Source organism: Actinia tenebrosa, unplaced genomic scaffold (assembly GCF_029948245.1).
Source record: "Actinia tenebrosa isolate PJP-AT-01 unplaced genomic scaffold, QUT_ActTen_1.0 PGA_scaffold3__52_contigs__length_22856419, whole genome shotgun sequence".
NCBI lineage: Eukaryota > Metazoa > Cnidaria > Anthozoa > Actiniaria > Actiniidae > Actinia > Actinia tenebrosa.
Window position 1 is genome coordinate 6,643,589 of NW_028292580.1, and position 22,329 is coordinate 6,665,917.

General features: G+C 36.2%; 1 protein-coding gene and 2 long non-coding RNA genes across 7 annotated transcripts in view; 1 reads left to right on the forward strand and 2 right to left on the reverse strand.

Moving 5' to 3' along the window:
• LOC148908338 (TNF receptor-associated factor 3-like) overlaps positions 1-10,732 on the reverse strand; it is a 29,631-nt gene extending 18,899 nt beyond the window's left edge. The window contains exon 1 of one of the 4 annotated variants that reach the window (XM_089034968.1): positions 10,311-10,732. In XM_089034968.1, coding sequence (XP_088891094.1) covers positions 10,311-10,492 — 182 coding nt within the window. In that variant the 5' untranslated portion in view covers positions 10,493-10,732. Of the gene's footprint in view, positions 1-1,283; positions 1,551-7,382; positions 10,016-10,310 lie in introns of those variants that run through there. The other 3 variants (XM_089034967.1, XM_089034966.1, XM_089034969.1) reach the window with 3 other exon arrangements.
• LOC148908339 (uncharacterized) lies at positions 7,450-10,588 on the forward strand. Its single transcript, XR_016120672.1, has 2 exons — positions 7,450-7,555; positions 10,009-10,588. It is a non-coding gene; the product is annotated as an uncharacterized LOC148908339 (long non-coding RNA).
• An 848-nt stretch (positions 10,733-11,580) lies between the features above and the next one.
• On the reverse strand, positions 11,581-15,540 carry LOC148908340 (uncharacterized). Of its 2 annotated transcripts, XR_016120671.1 has the most exons (3): positions 15,179-15,540; positions 12,857-13,097; positions 11,581-11,889 (listed from the first exon to the last, which is right to left on the reverse strand). It is a non-coding gene; the product is annotated as an uncharacterized LOC148908340 (long non-coding RNA). The 2 variants fall into 2 exon arrangements; XR_016120670.1 differs by lacking the exon at positions 11,581-11,889 and having other exon boundaries at positions 12,193-13,097.
• Between the last annotated feature and the right edge of the window lie 6,789 nt (positions 15,541-22,329).

Here is a 22,329-nt window from a genome sequence, read left to right on the forward strand (position 1 = left end):
AACGATTACAATAACTGAATAAAAAGTCCGCCTAAATTCGAACTGTTGAATCAGCCAATCAGAGCAAGCAAGGATATTCAAATATGGCAATCCGTATCCAAATATGGTCAAAACTCTACAACAGTCCGGCTCGGTTAGTCATGCCAGCATGGCGTCGAGTATCAATGTAAATCTCGTTCTTTCATCGATATGATTTATTGAAAGGTATAATTTAGGATGTTTAGAGAAGTATTAAAAACATGTTGGAGATGTAGTATAAATGTATTCATCAATTCCTCAAGGTTAGATGTGTAGTCTTTTAAAGTGTCTTATCAAATCAGCAGATGTATATTATCTTACCTTGAGGAATCGATGCATTTCTCAAGGTTAGATAATATACATTTGTTTTAAGAATATGGTAGTGCTAGATATTTTTACATACAATAACCCACTTTTGATAATGACAAAAAGGAAGAATAACATTCTATTTACCACTTTAAGGTAAGAATTTTGTAATAATTGTATGGAACAGCTAGTTATAAAATGTCAACATATATTAAAAGTTTCATACGGTTTTCATGATTACATGGCTTTGAAATTTTCTTTGTATTTCACATACATGTGAAAAAAAAAAGATTCAAAATTTCACATGTCAGATTTCACATTTTTCAAAATTTCACATGTTTCAAGTTTTCACTCATGAAATTTCACATGTTCTGTTTCACATGTTCCCAAATTTCACATGTCCCCAAATTTCACATGTCAGATTTCACATGCATTAAAAATTTCACATGTTTCAAGTTTTCACTCATGAAATTTCACATGTTCCGTTTCACATGTTCCCAAATTTCACAGGTGTTTCACGGCCATTTCACATGTTCTGCTCCAACAGTGATGGAAGCAAAATCAAAAGTCTAAATAAATCAAGTTCATTTAAAAACTTTACGCTGAAACTCAAAGGTCATTCAGGGTCCGGATACGAAAGCAGACACTGATGTCTAAACTGTCAATCAATTGAATAACTATGATTGGCTGAACTCAAAATGTCATGTCCAATCATTTGAATTCAGTTGAAAAAAGGCGGTAATTTCAAACCAACCGTTGGAGAAAGTGTAAAATTGGATTACAAAAACGCCATAATAAAGCCTTGAGTCAGTACCTTTTTTTGGCGGATCAAGCAACGGTTGCAAAAGTTCTTTTTCACAACTTATACCTTCAAATTCTTATACTTACAAGCAGTGCAATACTTTTTATTAACTTATCTATCAAAAATAACTGAATTCTTGTGATAGAAAGGCTCTTACCTTAGAACAGGATTTATGCAAGTACTGCAGAATCTATGGCCACATTGAGTTTGAACTGGTTCTCTTAAAGCCTTCTTACACGACGGGCAAACGTACTTCTTGTCTAAGGTTTTATCAAAAGCGACATCATAACCGCCTTTTATTGACATATTGCTTTAATTTCATATCTTATACGAGAATTCAGCCAAAAATCGTGTTCTTTTACACAATCTTATTCTTTACAAAATGGCGTCCTTCCTTGAGTTGGCGTCACTTAATCTGAGCATGCGTACCGATTACATTTAAGCAATAGAAAACTTTTTCCGTGTTTACATAGCCTGATAGCAACACGAGGGGAGGTTGGGAGAATTCGAGACGGTTATACAAACCCGAGACGTAGTCGAGGGTTTGCATAACTGTCGAGAATTCTCCCAACCCCCCGAGTGTTGCTATCAGGCTATGTAAACACAGAGAAAAAAGTTTTCTATTGCTTTTATAAAATAAATACTAACGGAAAACATTACCACTTGCAAGAAAATAAATCTTTATTTGAATTTGATTCTCATTTCAAAATACAAATTCTCCATACATCACGAACTTCGATCGTTAGCCAATCAAATTTTGTGTAATAAACGACGAGGAGGCAAATGTGAAGCGAGAAAGAATCGCTAGCTATTTTAAACATTTATCATTCTAAAACTTTAAAACAAATACAAAGAAATGTCCAAAGATCGAATAGAAATCTTAATAAAAGATTTCAGAATTGATTATCTTTACGAAAGTGATCAAAAGTGGATAACAAGTGTCACTGTGAATGGAATTCTCGGTTGAAAGAAACGTGGTTTTGCTCAATTTGACAGCGAGAAAACATGGCAGCGAAGTTGATTGTTTCGTCTTGCCTCGAGAAGATATTTTGTGGAGCTGAAGAGCTATCGCTGGAAAACGTTTGAAGCTGCTGACTGTTTCCTTGAAATACTTGTATTCTTTATCGGGCGGTGCATTTAAATCATGAGAAAGCACGTCGCTGAACAACCGAAGCTGTCCTGACGGAGGACGTGTGTTGTAGCTCCTGAGGGAATTCTCTTTGCGGTGACCAACGAGAGATTGTCATGATATTACGATCAGAAAGACCTGCATGAGACCATAGGGTTATGCCTGTGGCCCTGACACAAGTCAAAATTTGGAACTTCGTCTTCAAAATACATTTTTGGGGGCGTTTTTTTCCTCGAAAGAAACTGTAAATTTTTAATTTTTGAACTTGTACCGGGAAAACACGAAAGTTGTGACGTCACAACTGTGTTTACATACCCTCATGCAAACATGGCTATCAACCAATCACAGCGTGCGTACTATTTAATTTATTTTATAATAGCATATCTAATTGCTTATCTAATTGGGGGAATCCCCTAAAATGTCTTATTTTCAAAGTTCCTCACCTCAAATATATCTAAGAAATGCATCGATCAAAGTGGTTTAATCGTCCTAGATTATTTTCTAGATCTGGTTGAATAAGAATTTTGCCGTTCACGAACGATCAAATGTGCTGTGCATAGGAAAGAGAATACTCATATTCTCTTGGCATAGATAGGATAACTCGTCCGAATGGTTGACCGACTCATCCGTGAAAAAAAATTTTTTCACGTCCGACTTTTATTTATTATAAATATTTGAACTGGAGGGTCTACAGTTGGAATTTTTGGTTGGCAACAATCAATACAATAAAATTTCAAACGATATATGAACTAAAATTTTGCCTTTAACCCGTTCTGGTCATGATGTTGTGCTGTAAAGCAGCTGGTTAAAACTCAGATTCGTCTGTTAAGCAATACGGGTCAGATCCAGATCTTGCTGAAAAAATAATTCATATTAGTAACACACTGAAAATATAGGAACCCTGAAGCTGCTTAGAATCTTGATAAGTATTGCGTTACACTTGCATTTGTGTGGCCGCCCCTTTCTAAGTCTTTCTAGCCACTGGCAGCCCAATCTCGGTTTTTTGTCTGTATCATATTGCGAAAAAAGGCTTGATTTCAAGGTTTTTCTTTTTCGTACAATTAATAACTAAAATAGACACAAAAATTTTAATACAAGTCTATTGAACGATTTTATTATCGATAGAAAATGATTCAAAAATATTGAATTTACGCAATATACCGACAGACAATTACCGAGATTGGGATGCCTGTGTTTCTAGCAGGTTCTGGCTGGTTTGTCTGACATTCAATGCAACCCACTTTTGGACCTTGCTTGCAGAGCAAGTCGAACACCTGGTATATTTTGATAGTGAAAAAGATTAAAAAATATATATTTATAAATTATTCAACAGTTAAAGTTATAAGCAGCCGTAGACAACTTTGTAGCCTGTCTGAACTTGGCGTACGTAACGAATGCCGATGAGGAAGATTTAAATGTAGGACTATCTTGACCGGCTCTATTAGCGTATCGGCAAGCTACAGAGCTGTTTCGACGTCATTGTGTCTCATCAGTACGGCGTAGCTGATCAGAGATAGGTCATTCGCATCGCTAACGTAACTGAGTCATCCGACCTTCACTCGTCATGACCAGAAAGCAATTTGTTTCAAGGAGAAAATTAATACTCCGAAACAATTATTCTAAATTAAATGTAAAGGTAAAACGATGCAAACGGCCTATCATGAGAGTATTATCGATGATGCATTTATACTAAACCAGTATATTATGAAGAACTTATCTGAATATCCGTTCTAAAGCCTTTTGGTCTTGGACATCACCAGGTCTATGAAGAAAATAATCATTTAGTTGTTTTTTTTCCTCAATAATATACGAATAAAATTTGCAATGCAAATATTGAATTAAATATGATATAAAGTACAAAAAGCCATCCTGCCGGTTGAAATTATACCTGCAGTACTATTCGGATGTTCTTGCATCTTTTTCTAGCGACATCAGAGAGTCAACATTGTTTCATGTACTTTTTCAAACCCGAACAAGAGGATATTTCTGAGCTACTCCATCAGTATGAATCTGTACTTACGTCTACACTTGACCATCATACGCCTGTCAAAGAACGTGTAAAGAATCTATCTACACGGCCATCTATTGGCCATCTGCACCTTGGTATACTGAGAACATCAAGGCTGACAAAATACAACGCAGGCGTCTTGAAAGAATTGAAAGTGGAGAAAAACTCTGGTAAGAGTGGATAATGACATTTTGAGGGCTATTGATGAGCAACGATTTGTCATCCTTGTACTATTAGATCTCTCAGCGGCTTTTGACACGGTCAATCATGACATTTTGTTACATAGAATGAATACCAGATTTGGTGACAGGGGTGCAGCTCTTAACTGGTTCAAATCTTAGAGTATATAACAGACGTTTCAATGTGAGTGTTAATGGTGGTCTTTCATCTAGTAGAGTGTCACATTACGGTGTGCCTCAAGGCTCTGTATTAGGACCAATTCTGTTTCTAATGTATACTTCTCCTATCGGAGACATCCTTCGTAGCAGCGGCATAGATTTCCATCTTTATGCCGATGACGCTGAGCTGTATATTTCATTTGAAACTTCATCTTTGCCTGAAATGAACGCTGCCGACATATGATTGAGTCCTGTGTTGGTTAAAACTTAATGAAGATAAGACTGAAATTCTTCTACTGTCAAATCCTTATCAGCCTCGACCATCTATTTGCAGTCGCAATTTCTCTGGACATGATATTCATCCTTCCACAAATGTTCGTAATATTGGAGTTAGTCTTTGATAGAAATGTCTTTAAAGAACCAGATAACTTCTACCTGTAAAGCATGCTTTTTTCATATTAGAAACATATGGAAGATTCGAAACCATATTTCTCAGTCTTTCGTATCCTGTCAGACTCTGGTACATGCTTTAATAACTTCTAGACCTGACTTTTGTAATAGCGCAGCGCACTTATTCTAAAAATAGCTTTAAGATTCGGACAAATATTGCATTCTGTTTAACCGCTACGAGGATTATACGAACCGATTTTATTATTTTTACTTAAAGGTACAATAATAACCCATGTAAACTAAGATCAACTGCGATCGGCTGTGAAAATTATCTGCTGAAAGTAAACTTGTAAGTTTGTTTGTCCGAATTTCGCCTTTGTCTTCGTTTTTATGACGTCACGGTTGCGCTGCGTTATTCTTTGTGATATTGTTTGCCCAAGTCTTTGTCCTCTGCTGCCAGACTAGTTTCTGGAAGTCACAAGTATGATCATATCAGTCCGATACTCTATCGATTCTGCATTGGTTGCCAGTTGAACAGCATATCTTTTGAGTTTAAGGTTCTTCTGTTTACTTTCAAGGCTTTAAGCTATGCTGCTCCGTCTTACATTTCAGACATGACCACTTGCACCATACAAACCAGCCAGTTCTTTGCGATCGATCTGCTTCATTGAATCTACTGAATAAGAGATCATATCGACTAAAAAACTTGGGAAAGAGAGCTTTGAGCTGTAGCACCTGAACTATGGAACTGTCTACCTGATGATATTAAATCTGCTTTTTCCGTTCCCATTAAAAAAAAAAAAAACTTAAAGCGTGCCAGACATTATTATTATTATTATTATTATTATTATTATTATTATTATTATCATCATTATTATTATTATTATTATTATTACTATTTAGTAAAAATACTTCTACGTAAGACCTGGTTTCAATCACAGCATTTTAGTTTTTTTTATTGCGCATGCCAATTGTCTCATAAAGATCCAAACAAAACTATAGAAAAGAAATAAAGCCAGAAATTTACAAAAAAAAAAAAATCTAAATAAAAAAAAAAAAATAAATAAAAAAAAAATGAAAGCGTGGAAGGGTGGAAGGAAGGGCCACTACTAATACATTGTCAAAAACATGTTTTATTACCTGAAAAAATTATTTATTCATCCCTTCATCCCCGAAACTCTATTTCACTCACATACGGACACGCGAGTTTTATAATATTATAATATAATATTACAGGGCGTGGCCTAGTAATGGCATCATTATAGTGTGAATCAAAAAACAGTGGGCATTTAGAAATATTCCAGAAGTTTTCTGTTGTCCTTTGGCCAATTAGAATTGACTTCGTAACCACAAGATAACGGAAAGATAACAATAATGAGTATTGTGAGTGAGATCACACATCGTCGGTAGACCTTATACGGAGGTATCTACTTATCCGCATAAACATACTGTCAGTATTTGAGATAGAAATTATGTTTCGTAAGCTAACTTTCCTCGAAAAAAAATAATCCGAGTTTCATTGGGATTCGAACCTGTGACATTCAGTTGTCTTTTACTTTTTTTATTCGTGTTCTTGTTCTTTTTGACTGGTTCTTCATGCATGTTTTTGATTTTCTTTCTTCTTGTTCTGCTTATACTTCCAATGGATCTTGTTAGATTGTTCTTTTGTTTCCTGCACTCATTTTAGTCTGATTCAGTCTTTTCGGTTTTTCTTCTGTTTTTTTTTTTCCCTCGCTTCATTTATTTTCTTTCTTATCTATCCGAATTTCTTTTTTTTTTTATTCCACTTCCTTTTGTCACAGTTGTTTTTTTTCTAAATTTAAAATTCTGTTGTTAATTATATTTCAGTCATTATCTAAGTTATTTCGGGTACCCCCCTTCAACAGTTTAAAAAATCCTCCCATCCTCCCAATCCCTGTTCTTTTGACCTTTCAAGGCCCCTCATGTTCCACTAAAACAATTCCTCCCCCTCCCCCTCCCCCTCCCCCTCCCTCTCCCTCTCCCTCTCCCTCTCCCTCTCCCTCTCCCTCTCCCTCTCCCTCTCCCTCTCCCTCTCCCCCGACTTAAATAATGACTGGTCCCTAAGTCACAAACACAAATGACCTTGACATCAATAAATTGGAATGTGCAACTAAGCACTTCAAAAAAGTGCAACGAAGCACATTACAAACTGCTTGGGAAGCACATTCTTATAAGCTAATAACTCGTGGTCATCCGGTAGATTTATTTAAAAAAACCGAGTTAGGAGAATTGAAATTTGATCAGCTTTTTTCGCAGGCCCCAGTATTCTCTACTTTCACATCTCCATAATACTTTGCGTCTTTGGGGGGTAACCAGAGGGTAAAAACCCACTTATTTTGCTGAAGTCTGATCAGACAATGTTGACAATACCTTGAATACCTCAATATTTGTTGAAGACATTCACTACACATTCGATGCCCACATCCAGTCTGTACAGGTTCTTTCAGAGGGTTTCTACACACTGGACATCTGAATCTTGAATCAAGTTCTGTCTCAAAGTTTACTGATGCGAAGTCTAGTAATATGGTCGTGTTCCACGTCTTGTATCCTTTTGATAAAGCCATACTAGATACCAACCAAGATAAACGGTGAAGTAGTTGATTTCTATCTCTTTAGAATTCATGTTTTCCCATGTTTTCGGATTTAAAAAAACTTAAAGTTTTACTTAAAGTCCGGCAACCTCTACGCAGCAACGGTTCGCATATACTAAAAATATTTCATTACAGGTGTATGTTATTGTAGACCAAATTCAAAACTCGCACCGATGTGAGGCTTAAGTTGTGAACAAAGGGATCTGACGTGACTCAAAGTGATCTGGCGTGATTCAAAAGTCACGAATCATCGTTTGTCGGGGAATCCCCAGATGTTATTCCTAGGAATGTTTAAGATCATTGCGTTTTCTATATCTCTTTTCTTACGAAAGCGAATAATATTTAGTAATATCAAATTAAAGCTTATGATCACTCTCCCAGTTCGTGTTTTTCCCCTGTTAAAAATATGGCTTTGTAGGCTGATAGCATATTGCTTAAACTACAATTTGCATTTACACATGACAACCATGGCCATAACCCTACTTGTCTACTCACTCACATATAAAGGTCGAGCTATTAGTCTTGTTGCTCGGGGCTTCAAAGGAAAAGAGAGCCTGCTGCCACTGCAAAAATTAAGTGGTCATATCCATCTTGTTTGCGTCTGTTCTCGCCTTTACCAGGCTTAAAAACAATGCCAAGAACATGACCGAAGCACACATAACTGGTCTTGTAGTCATGAAGTCAATGATTGTTCGCTAAGCTTCGGAGGTTGCATTTTCTCCTACAGCATCTTAGAGGGATTTTCACTGAGGAAACCACGATATTCTTGCACCATGTTTATCAGGATATATTTTGCATTGAATATATATGTTTTCTCTTCTGTATATCCATGCATGATTATGTCACCAGACTTTCTCGTATATTATCGGCCCAGATCAGGCACGCAGCATAGCCATCATAACCATCAAATCCACGGATAGATCGTTGATACACTGAGTGATATATGTAGTTCTCAGGTAATCCAGCATGATTATTTTGCCATTACAATTGCTAATATTCTCATATACAGCTCAATTGTTTATTGAGGCATTTTAGCTGTTTAATCCCCAGGGCGCTCCTTGATAACAGCTGTTTGCTGACGAGCTTACCCTGGTAAAACATGTAATTATTATTATTATTATTATTATTATTATCAAACAAGGAGAGCATCGGATGCTTGTACTGCAAAATGTTGAATAGAATTAAAGGTTGTTTTCTTTTTTTGATGGCATCATATCGATCAAGGTTGGTTGAAGTCCAAAACCAGGAGAGCATCACATGATGATTGCATGTCTCATAGTAAAATGCAGCTTGTCCAATGTTTACATTTCTTATAGTAAAATGCTTTTTGTCCAATGACTGTTGCATGTCTCATAGTAAAATGCAGCTTCTCCTCTGATTGCATGTCTTATAGTAAACTGCAGCTTGTCCAATGACTGTTGCATGTCTTATAGTAAAATGCAACTTGTCCAGTGATTGCATGTCTCATAGTAAAAAAATACAACTTGTCCACTAATTGCATTAGTCTTCAGTAAAAATCTCTGAGTTTTTCCATTTCATGATTTTCGGCAAAACATCCAATCATCTTTTAGCAATCCATTTAATTTACTGACATTCGTGAATCGCGCCGGAACAACACGCTATGCATGTATGTTTATACTTGTATCCTTTCTTTGAGATTTGCGATTGATTTTTTCATTTCATTTTCAGTTTATATCCTTGATCATTTAACTGTACGTAGCTGCCACATTGACCGACTGTATTGGACCTCCAAACTAACTGATGATATGTGCCACATTTTTCTTATAGTCAGTAAAGTGGAGGTAATCAAATACAAATTATCTTCCACTGTGAATGATGATGGTAACGATTCAGTATCATGATATCCACTAGTCAAGGAATCTTTGACAATTTGTTTTTATGAATGGTTTTTCTTCTTAAGTCTTCTCTAGCAATACATTATGCCAGGTGACACCCTCGTGCATTTGATATGAATTGTTCAACGGTTCTCTTGAACCTCCGAATTTTTTCCAGAGCGATAATGGTACCACTGGCATATCGTGTCAGTTCCACTCAGTTCAAAGTTTTTGCCCAGTCATTCTATAGGATCATAGTCTCCTCAATTAACCATGATAGGATGTATGCATGGACGTATGTATCGCCACGTGCTGTTCTTTTAAATGCTTAGGTTTTATGCATTTCATCGATTAGCTTTTGATAGGGTCAAGACCTTGAAGACAGTACTGGTTCTGCATCACAACAAGCATTGGTTCTCTCACTTGATTTATTCTTCTAGTAGCAAAAGTCTCTTCATCAACTGTTAATGACTCTTTTATGCTATTTTTGATTTTGGTTTCTTTCCCTTCAGTTTGTATAAGCAATTTTACGTATACAGCTTTCTGTATAAACCCTTGACATTAGAAAAGAACAGGCTATCCGTCTAGACTGGTTTGAACGATCAAACATGAAACCCAAAGGAAAATAGCGTCGTTGCAGCTTTATTGGACTAAAATCACATTATGGCTCTAGTTACTTATGCAACGAGAGCGGAGTGCAACGCTGAAGAAGCAAAGCTAAGTCACACCAACTAAACACCAACTAACGCTAAAGCGCTAGTGCTTTTGTGCCAAATGAAAATTGCGCCTGTGATGTCACATTTGCCAACAACGTATCCCTTGCACTTGAAGGCCTATGGAAGAATTTCGCTATTAATCATTCACAAACCTACCTCAAGGTTTCTCGAAGACATTCATTACACATTCGATGCCCACATCCAGTCTGTACAGGTTCTTTCAGAGGGTTTTCACATACTGGACATCTGAATCTTGAATCGAGTTCTGACTCGAACCTTACTTCAGAGTAGTCGATCAAAGCGGCAGACGAAATCTGGTTTCGTTTTGGTACGTCCATGGGAAAAGTATCGAATTTGGAACTCGAATATTTAGAGCTTTAAAAGAGATTATATACATAACAAATAAAAACACCTAAAGTTTTGGTATTGATTAATGAGAGTAAGAGCACTTATTATTATGTCCATTTCAGTCCATCGATCAGAGAAAAAGAGAGAAACCTTTCCAAATAAGTCCGGCCGAGTGACTGACAGGCCAGAAGCCAAGACGTACCTTATAAAAAATCAATCTCGTACCCAGAGCCTTTATTTCTTACTGCGCATACTAAAATTGTCCTTGCCGCATATACTAATGTACCGTTTCGAAACGACGATTTTTCGCGATTTTTAATACATGTTACGGCATGTAGATGGCATGTTACACGGCATCTATTTTTCGCGCAACGGCGCTTCGCGAAAAATTGTCGTTCCGAATCGTCCAGTGTAACATCAGCTTTAGAAATTTTCTACTACAAAACCTTTTTGAAGAAGCAAAATATATTTTGATAAATTAAATGAACCTTGACCCTAGGTGGAATCGAATTCAAATGGTTTTACCTCTTTAATTAGTTGAAGCTCATAATTCAAGGCCGAAGCCACCACTTGGATAGTGGCCCAGTATTTAAAAAAGATCCTCGTACAGGACGGTCCTGTACTTTTATTCATTTGTGTAATAAATATTTTTTACTAGGGGGTAAATTGTTTCTGAAGGTAAAAAGTGGTTAGGGTACTAGTGGCTACGGCCCTGTAACTGAATGGCAGTAAACAGAATTGCGGAGAAAACATGAAATGCTAGCTAGTCGGCGAAGACATCGAGGCATCAAACTTCGCGGGACGCACTTCAACGATAATGGTAGTAAGAAGCAATATTCATCGGAATAATAATTACATCCTTTGGCACTATTCTTTACTCTAGCTTCGGTAATAAGCCATATAGCTTATTAGTTATTATAATTTTTTGCCTAGCTAGACTCTGGTCACTGACCGAACTTTAACTCTCACCGAAGCTTATTATAGGAGTAGGGGAAAAATGTTTCGTAAAACAAGTGGAATCTCTCGAAAAGCAGAAATAAGTTCAATAGTACAACTATACTATACTATATCACAATAGTCCATTTTCTCATACTTTTAATAATATTTAGCCTGAAAATGAGTCTGTGGTCTTCAAACAGCAGCATGCTTCGAATGCGGAACTGGTGTATTCATTCAACTCTCAGCAGGCGCTAATATTAATGTTCGGGGAATCCCCGGGAATAAAAGCAATCACACCTGTCATGATCAGTCTAACTGATGTTGGGAGAAACGAGACTTGGAGAGTCAGAACCGTTCAATAAGCTGCTTTCATTTGGATAATATTAGTTGGTTAAAATATTGGATTAAGTATTTTTATTATTCTTGAATTGGTTGTATTGTCAAAAACCTGCGATAAAGGACAAACAAATACGATAAACAAACAGAACAGCAGCAAGACGTCACGCAACACTCGCAACTTACACGCGGTCCTGCTATTAACTATGCTCTGGGTCAATAATTTTTCTTTCGACAGAAAATTATTAAGCTTCAGTATAATTTTAGACTTGAATATAGAGTTTTGCACGCTGTGATTAGTTGAGCGGTCAGTGATTACTATAGATGTTATTACGCTGCTGGTCGTGTATTACAGCCACAAAAATGAAAAAAATTTTTTTTTGCTAATACGTACTTGATTACAGTGAGACATTAATAAATTAATTTTCCATTTTTAATTCAATGGGGGCGGAAATTTTTTTTATTTTTTGGTGACAAAACTGACGCATAATATCACCATGATATACGCTGAAACCACTTTTACACATGAATAACCTACATATTTAAATCGTGGTGACACTACTGACGCATAATATCACCATGATACAAATGCGCTGAATAAGCACTTTTATATGTGAAGAACCTACATATTTAAATAGTGGTGACACCAGTAACGTATAATATCACAATGATAAAAAATACGCTGAATAAGCACTTTTACATGTGAAGAACCTACATATTTAAATCGTGGTGACAATACTGACGCATGATATCACCATGATAAAAATACGCTGAATAGCACTTTTACTTGTGCCTAACCTACATATTTAAATCGTGGTGACAATACTGACGCATGATATCACCATGATAAAAATACGCTGAATAGCACTTTTGGATGTGAATAACCACATATTTAAATCGTGGTGACACCAGTTACGTATAATATCTCAATGTAAAGCCTGTAACTGAAACATGCTTTTTTCATATTAGAAACATAGAAAATTCGAAAACATATTTCTTTTGAATCCTGTCAGACCCAGTTGTACATGTTTGTAATTCTTTGTGATATGGTTTGCCCAAGTCTTTGCTTCAAAACTTACAGAATGTCCAAAACTCTGCTGCCAGACTTGTTTCTAGAACTCACAAGTATGATCATATCAGTCCGATACTCTATCGATTCTGCATTGGTTGCCAGTTGAACAGCTTATCTTTTGAGTTTAAGGTTCTTCTGTTTACTTTCAAGGCTTTAAACAATGCTGCTCCGTCTTACATTTCAGACATTAGCACTTGCACCATACAAACCAGCCAGTTCTTTGCGATCGATCTGCTTCATTGAATCTACTGAATAAGAGATCATATCGACTTAAAAAACTTGGGAAAGAGAGCTTTGAGCCGTAGCACCTGAACTATGGAACTGTCTACCTAATGATATTAAACTGCTTCTTCCGTCCCCAATTAAAAGATAAATCAATCAATCAATCAATCAATCAATCAATCAATCAATCAATCAATCAATAAAACGTGGCTTTTTGAAAAAGTTTATAATTCACAATAACTTTCTTTATCCATTCTTAATTGATAGCTTTTAAAATAATCATAAGTTCTAAAACATTTTTAAGACCTTTTCTTAGATTTCACAATTTTATAGTGGAAATGGTTGTTGAAAGTTACTGATATCGACGCCATAAAAAACATGTTTTATTACCTGGAAAAATTATTTATTCATCCCTTTGGAACTCTATTTTACTCACATACGGACACGCGAGTTTTTAGAATATAATATTACAGGGCGTGGCCTAGTAATGGCATTATAGTAGTGTGAATCAAAAAAGCGTGGGCACTTGATCTTGCAATGCATAAGCTTTCTTTATCTATATGGGTATGAAATTCCAACGATTTTCCTTGTTCCTTGGAAATAATGTTGCTAATTTCCTCCAGGGCAGAGGGCGCACGTAATGTAATAAAAGTCAAAAACACTTCTCCCACTTCTTATCTTTGCCAATACCTGAATCAGGGGTTTAACAGTGACAGGCATCGATCGGCAGTAACACTCCGACACTCCCCTGCTCTTTCTACTTACTTTAATATGGAATTCGTAAAAATGATTCGTGTAACCCACTCTTTTCAGTTTCTTATAATTGATACATGACTAAATTGTTTCCGCGCGTTTAGGTTTCGCACCCAGCGTCCACGACAAGGCTAGCGATCGTGAAAAACAACAAAAAAAAAAAACAAAAAACAAAAAAACAACAAAAAAACAAACTGAAATGGAAAGATAATATTGATGACGGATTCGAAAAAGGGGTATTTTCCCCAAACAACAACTGAAAACCCTTAATTCTCATCATGCAAAAATATATATGCAAAAATGTCTATATTTCATTAAAGAATTGTATACGTATATGTTTCGTAAGCTAACTTTTCTAGAAAAAAACTGAATAATCCGAGTTTCATTGGGATTCGAACCTTTGACATTCAGTTGTCTTTTACTTTTTTTTATTCGTGTTCTTGTTCATTTTGACTGATTCTTCATGCATGTTCTTTTATTTGGATTTCTTTCTTCTTGTTCCGCTTACACTTCCAATGGATCTTGTTAGATTGTTCTTCTGTTTCCTGCACTCATCTTAGTCTGATTCAGTCTTCTCGGTTTTTCTTCTGCTTTTCCCCCCTCACTTCATTTATTTTCTTTCTTATCTTGTTTATCCGAAATTGATTTTCCTATTCCTCTTCTTTTAGAACAGTTATTTTTTTAAATTTAAAATTCTGTTGTTAATAATATATATATGCTCTATGTTTAATTAGATTTCTCACTTACATTATATATCTTTTTATATTTATACATTTTTTCTTTATTCACGTATTTTTGTTATTAATCATGATGTAAATTAGGTATGAAGATCCCATATTGGGAACCTAATAAAGTTTATCGTATTAGTGTATTGTATGCTCTACACAAATGAGTGAACTTGACATTATTCATGTCACGCTTTGGAATGTGCAACGAAGCACATTTGAAAACTGCAACGAAGCACATTTGAAAATTGCAACGAAGCAACTTTCGATCGGAAATAAAAACTGCTTGGGAAGCACATTCTTAGCTATAACCCTTGTCAACCGCTAGGTGATTTATTTTAAAATACAGGGTTAGGAGAATTGAATTTAGCTCTTTTCAATCTACTGGGCCCTGATATCTCCGGTTTTGTAGTTTCATTGGATGCTATCGGAGAAAGACTAAAGACTCATTTGTATTAATTAAAAGCAAATCATTTGCAAAAGTCAATTGTAATGTAAAGAATCAGAGAAAGTTCAGTAATACCTAAAACAGTGGTATACATTGAATGTAAGATTAGTGTATTATTTTTTTGCCTCAATATTCTTTGAGGACATTCACTACACATTCGATACCCACATCCAGTCTGTACCTGTAGGTTCTTTCAGAGGGTTTTTACACACTGGACATCTGAATCTTGAATCAAGTTCTGTCTCAAAGTTTACTGATGCAAAGTCTAGTAATGTGGAAGTGTTCCACGTCTTGCATCCTTTTGATATAGCCATACTAGGTACCAACCAAGATAAACGGTGAAGTAATTAATTTCTATCTTTTTAAAATTCATCGGTTTTCCCATGTTTTCGCATGCTTTTCGAATTAAAAAAAACTTGAAAATTTTACTTAAAGTCCAGCTAGCAACACTCACATAGCAACGGTTTGCATATACTAAAATATTTAATTAAAGGTGTTATTATTAGTTCAGTGTGCCCGCAACGCGAGTCTAGGCATGCCGCAAAAATGCATTATTTACCAGGGGATCCCCACCTGGTAGATGTTATTCAAATTCCTTGGAATGTTCAAGATCAAACTCTTTTTTCTTAGGAAAGCGAATAATATTTAGTCAATATCAAATTAAAGCTTATGATCACTGTCCCAGTTCGTGATTTTTCTCGGTTAAAAATATGGCTTTTTAGGCTGATAGCATATTGCTGAACTACAATTTGCATTTACATATGACAACCATGGCCATAACCCAACTCGTCTACTCACTCACATATAAAGGTCGAGCTATCCTTTGTGCTCGGCGGGGCTTCAAGGAAAAGAAAATGAGAGCCTGCTGCCACTGCAAAAATTAAGTGGTCATATCCATCTTGTTTGGCGTTGTCCTTTACCAGGTTTAAGAACAAGGCCAAGAACAAGACCAACAAAGTTAAGCACACATAACTGGTCTTGTAGTCATGAAGTCAATGATTGTTCGCTAAGCTTCGGAGGTTGCATTTTCTCCTACAGAATCTTAGAGGGATTTTCACTGAAGAAACCACGATATTCTTGCACCATGTTTATCATGATATATTTTGCATAAAATCATGATGGTTTGAAAAATTCCCTTGAATTTTTGGTCGATGGTATTGTGGCCCAAGGGACTTTTTTCGAACCATATTTCGTTACAGTACAGCTATGTGAGCCCATACAAATTATGTCTCAAAAACACGGTTTTTGGATCTTTTCTCAAAATAATGACTATCTAGGCAAAAAACAGAAGTGGATTCAGTTAATTCAACTATTCACGGACTGTATTATATGGTTTAGATCGAATTCTATTGAAAAAAACCACAGTACTTTTTGAGTTGAATGTACGCTATTGGATGTATTTTACAAGAGAAAATGCATGACTAGAAAATCGTCTCTCCTTGAAATAAAACAGAACCTGTCAAAAAAAAAAAAAGAAAAGAAAAAAATAAGAAAATAAAAATAAAACAGAAGTGGATTTGAAAACCCCGGGCTTTCCTAAACATTTTGGTATATAATTCATAGGAATTTGTTAAAATCTAGAACCGTATTTGTGCTGATTTTATAAGCTCATACTATCTGTTGGCTATTAGCCTGTTAACGAGGCTCTCCGGGGAGGGGGCCTCTTCCCTTCTCTCCCTCCCCCCCCCCCCCTCCCCGAGAGCCTTGTTCACAGGCTAGTTGGCTATACATTCGCCTCTTATGGTTTCTTAGGTTTCGTAGCCTCGAAAACACGCTCACTACGGTAGTTAATTAATTAATTAGCGAAAGAACAGATAATTTACGGGTCATTTAGGATGTTTTGTAACGCAGTTTACTTGTGCTATATAACTTAACTTTTAAGAACAACCTTTTGCTTTGGAAAGAGAGGAAAAAGACCGAAAACAGGAAATATTCCAAATGTATTGGCAATTTTTTCCAATGATTCTTTCTTGGTCGCAAATAGAAAGCAGGCACCGGAACAGTCGGTGGGCTGTAAACATGAACAGAAATTGTCAAGAAATCTTTTGCCCTTAAGTACGGCTTTATGTAACTATTAATCATCAAAAAACATGCTCACCATTTGCTGATGTAGAAGTTATAGATGAAAGTAAAGGACCTCTCATTTGTGGGTTCCTCTATGGCTTATGAACAAACTTGTGGAATTCAATAAGTCAAAAGTTCAAAAACTTTAAGCTTGAAAGAAAATTTAGCATTTACTGTTGGATTCAGTTGTTTACCAGTAAAAAGAAGAGGTTTTAAGATAGCTGAAAACAGTCAAGCTGCTCGGAATAGAAGAATTAAACGTAAAGACACAAAAACGCAGAACTGAGAGCATCTGGCGGAAAAAAATCGCAAGTAAAATGCCCCTCAATCAGGTAAAAATACTGATCTCTTTTATTAGTTTGAATCCTCAAATACTAAGTTTGTTTCGCTTTTTTTATTTGGCCGATATTGTGATAGTATGGATAGTAGGACTTTAGAAGTTGAAAAGTTATGAAAAAATACCTGAACATTGAGGCAGAGCGAAAATTCAAGGTGCAAAATATGAAAGAAATTTCTAGTTTTAATATCCCAACTTTTTAATTAATTCACCTTTTCTCAATGGACAATGTCTTGGAAAAAGTGACATACCGTATTTTGGCAAGCTAAACATATTAAATAATTGTGAAAAATCATTTCAATGCCCTTTGTAGTTTTTTCCTCTGTGATAACAGTAATTTTTCTTCAGTACATTTCATATAGTTTGTTCTGATGCGTGTGTGAAACAAAATACTCGTCTTGTTCATCATCTTCTTAATCACTTGAACTTAAACTCTATTTACTATCGAAAACGCTACGATAAATGCATTTTTCGCTGTCTTCACTGTAGCTTCTTTGCTATTTTTATCGCATTTTTTATCGCTGTTTCCTTCCCTGGCGTCTTCGCTGTTTTTAGCTTGTTCGTATACTGAAAACCATCCTGATTTGATCTTTTTCAATGTTCTTTTACATCAATTGTTAAGTTTAATGTTCAATTCGTCTATGAAGAATAATGATAGTTTAATTTCAATTTTTTACTGACTCTGAAGACATTTCTCTCGTCGGAAACTAAACATTTTTCTCAGCTCTCACATTGAAGTCACTACAACTCTGAGCGATCAGGAATCGCATGCTAAAAATAGCTCAGGCTTGCGCGCGGAGTTAAAAATAGATTTTCAAAAAACTTTCATGTTACAGACCCATGTTTGGGAGATTTGCTCTCTTACTTAATATTCTTTTGTCGATGTTATTTTTGTTAGTGCTGGAATTGAGGGAAATTCTTGATTTTCTGGCATAAAGTCTTTGAATTCTTTCTGTCTAGCTTCTACCCACTGTTCGTAAGCATTGCTACACCAAGTAGTATGACTCTTAGTGTTATCTGCAGGAACAGTATTATTCCTTGTATATTCGACTTCTGCGTCAGTTACAAAAGCGTATCTACTTTCCGCCATTGCTCATGAAAGTACAACTAACTTACTTACTCAGTAATCAATGTATACTCTTTCGTAACTTGAAAGCACTTTAATATATTCATTTGCGCTCTGTTGTCAATCAAACCTTTATTTTGGTGCTATAGCTCTAATAATAGAATTTTTCCCCGAGTCGTAATGCACCATTGACTTTCACCTTTTTGCTAATAGTATTCAAGGTTTACAGTTCTGTCTACAAACTTCGTTTATTTCCTCGGAGATCATGATATTTCAAACTGGCCATGGCATCTTCGGGATATTAGGGATTAAATGCCCTCTCAGCCTCGGGAGGTTTAGTAAAAGTCCCTCGGCCTCGGGACTTCTACTAAACTTCCCTCGGCTTCGGGGACATTTAATCCCTAATATCCCGAAGATGCCATGGTATTACTTATAATTATACTAATATTACTATTAATATCCTAAAAAAAATCTACAAAGCTTTTCGCTGTTGTATCACAGCGTGGGACAATCACAACAGAGCTAGGCTCCAAACTAAGTGAAAGCCCAGAGATCGAATTAGAATTTAGAAGTTGATTTTTGAGGAGGGAGGACAACCGCAGGACCCGGAGGAAAACCCTCGAAGCACAGGAGAGAACCAACAAACAACTCTACCCACATACGACACCGAGATCGGCAGGACTCGGACTCGGGCCGCATTGATGAGAGGCGGCGCATTAGCAGCGCACGCCACCAGTGCTTCCCAGCACTGGTTAACCCGAGAGGCTTAAGGCCTTATCATAGGGCAGTTCATAGCCGTAGATGATCTTTTCTTTTCTGTATCCCTTTCAAAGGAGTTACTTATATAGGTAGTGTGGTAAACTGTGATGAAACACTTGACATACGTGCACAAGGAAATTCTCTGTTCCTTGCATTTCTTTGGATGAATCAGAAATTTATTCTGAGTGGACCATGTGGAGATCTCATTCACAGAGGCCTGTACAGCACTTGGAGACTTTCTGTAGACAATCTCATAAATGGTTGTGTCATCTATGTATTTTACAACACCGCTGGCTGATGGTACTTGCAAGTCATCGATCATCACTATGAAAAGCCACGGTCCAAGTTTAGTACCCTGGGGAACTCCTGCTGGTACTGTTCCACTCTGATTGGCAATCATGTGCTAGTTTAACTCTCTGGTACCTATACCTATATGTTTGCAATAAATGTGCAGCTTACTTTCTTTAATGCAGTGATTTCTTTTTGTTCTTGTAGTTATTTTGATATATAGCATATTTTATCAGAAACAAAGTAGGATGTTCCGAGTTCTATTATGGTAAAAAATCAGTAAAATCTATTAAAATATGATAGGAAAGGTGAAGCACAAACTGCTATTACCGAATTTATAGAGAAAATTTTAAACGAAGCTGGAATTCGAGGGGTAATTATTAACTGTCGCGGTCAAAACCGCCAGAGGAGGACTAGGGCGGAGATCCACACACGCGTCCTATAGTTTTATGTTACAGAGCCGTGTAGCTTTAGCAGAAGAACAAAATTGTAAGTTTTTTGCATTTCATCTCTTCATATCACGGAATATCGCCAATTAATATGTTTCTTTTCTATTTCTAGTTGTGAACCGTCGCTAATCATCTCATTTTACGGTTTATTCATGCTAGAACTGCTAAAGAATAATTTCAATCGCTGCGCGTTAAGATCGGAGAGTTCAATCAGTTAAACGAAGTGTAATCAATGTGTATTTTGGGAAATAAAGGCGAGTGTCACAAGTTTCTGCAGCTACATTAACAGCGGTATAGTCAACTATAGAGAACTAAGAAAACAGTATGTTATTGATAAAACAAAAACATTTCCCAATGGATTCAATATGGAAAAGTTCAAACATATGGCTGCATATGAAAATTTTATTAAACAGCTAGGAATCTCTTTTGAATAGCGAGTAGAGCCACTAACTACCAAAAAGCTAGAGTACCGAGATGTAACTGGACCTGAAAAGCTACGTGTTTTCCAGCATATCAATTTCCACTCTCTACTACCAAACTACAACGATGCCGGTTGACAAAATATTGAAATCATTGGTGATTTAAAACTTGATTTCCTTACACATGAATCAATTAAGCAACTTCAAGAAAAAATACAATGGTTCAAATAACTCCTTTACCTTTACCAAGCAAAAGACGTAACACCATACATGCATGCATCTTATCATCATGTGGCAGAATTTTTAAAACTGTATCAAAACGTTGCATATTTCAATCAACATGGCATGGAAAAGTACAATGACATTGCTTCAAAGGACTAATTTCGCTCTTCAAACCACAGAGGACTTTCTGCTATAAAACAGCTATTTTTAAAGGAAAATAGAGTTCAATTCTTGGAGTCAGCTGGCTGTGAAAGAGCAAAAAATTCTGGAAGATGTTCCAACTGTCAAGATCATGTGCATAATATTAAGACCTGCACAAAGCAATGTAAACTATGTGTATGCTTTGGACACCTTGTGAAGGTAGACAATAAGTGGATACAGAAATGCACATTATAAACAAGTTCAGTTACAAACAATGTATATCAGCGTTTTGAGTTTGAGTGTTCCTCATAATAGAGCGATGGTACTTAATCCGTGAAATAAAAACAAAATAGTTATTAACTAATAGTCGCAATTTAGTGCCTATTTAGTCGATATCACTCAAGTGAATCAATCTATATATGAATACACAGGAGACATCAAATACACAAGAAACATGTTAGTCATTGATAGTCATAGCATTGATGAACAAATGACTAAGGCATGTTTGAACAAAGGTTTGAACAAAGGTCAATTGCCGTGAAGGACAAACCCCTGTTTGTCAGTGTTTGTTTGTACTTTTGTTTTATGTAGATTTTGCCTGTAAGGATTTCAGGAGACAAATTACAAATGATAAAGTCTTCAAAAGTGAGAAGCACTCCCGGGTGGGAGGGTTACTCCCCTATATTTGCTATACAGGTACGTGCCGCCAAACAGGTTATGGTTTTCAGCGATTCTACTCTGTAACAGGGTATATGAAATCGCGTTCTCTCTTCTCTGGAACAGGGTATCTATTTTCGCAATACCGGAACAGGGTATGGTTTTTCAGCGATCTTGCTCTGGAACAGGGTCAGAGTTCAGTGGGCTCAGCGGTACATCCCTACCCTAAACGGGCAAGAGTATCCCCTCCCCCCCAGGGAAGCACTTTGCTTCTGAAGATAATTAAAGTAATATTTCAAAAACGAGTGCGAGTGTTTCATTAGGGTTTCCAAACACGAGAAAACATTTATTGTTTTCAAGTTTTCGGAAACCCTAATGAAACACGAAGCACGAGTTTTTGGAATTACTTCTCTAATGAGTTAATAATTTATTGTGCAGGATAAGATGTTTGCTTGTTTTTATTGTATTATTAATTTAATATACGTAAAACAGTTGTATGGGAAAAACAATAACAAAATATAGATCCAACCCAATTTTGTCAGCAAATTCCTCGTTGGCGTAGTTGTTAGATCACTAGACTATCAGGTTCGAGACATGGTAAGTCCAAGGTAAAAAGAAAAAGAAAAAGGTAATTACGTAAGGAGATAGAAGTATAAAAAGCAAGTGATGAGGAGGAAGGGGAGAGAGGTTGAGAGAAATAAAGCAAATGGGTGGAAATTGGTTGAGAAATTCTTCCAGCTATTTTGAGACACCCACGACAAATATGAAGATTAAGAAATATTTTCATCACTAGTGCTGAAATAAACACTAGTGATGAAAATGGTTTTTCATTACGTTTCAAAACCCATCCACGTGGCCTGAAAAGTGCCCATCCATTGGTTACTGAGTTTATGAATTATTAATGAGTTTGAGAAATATGTTTATGCCGTG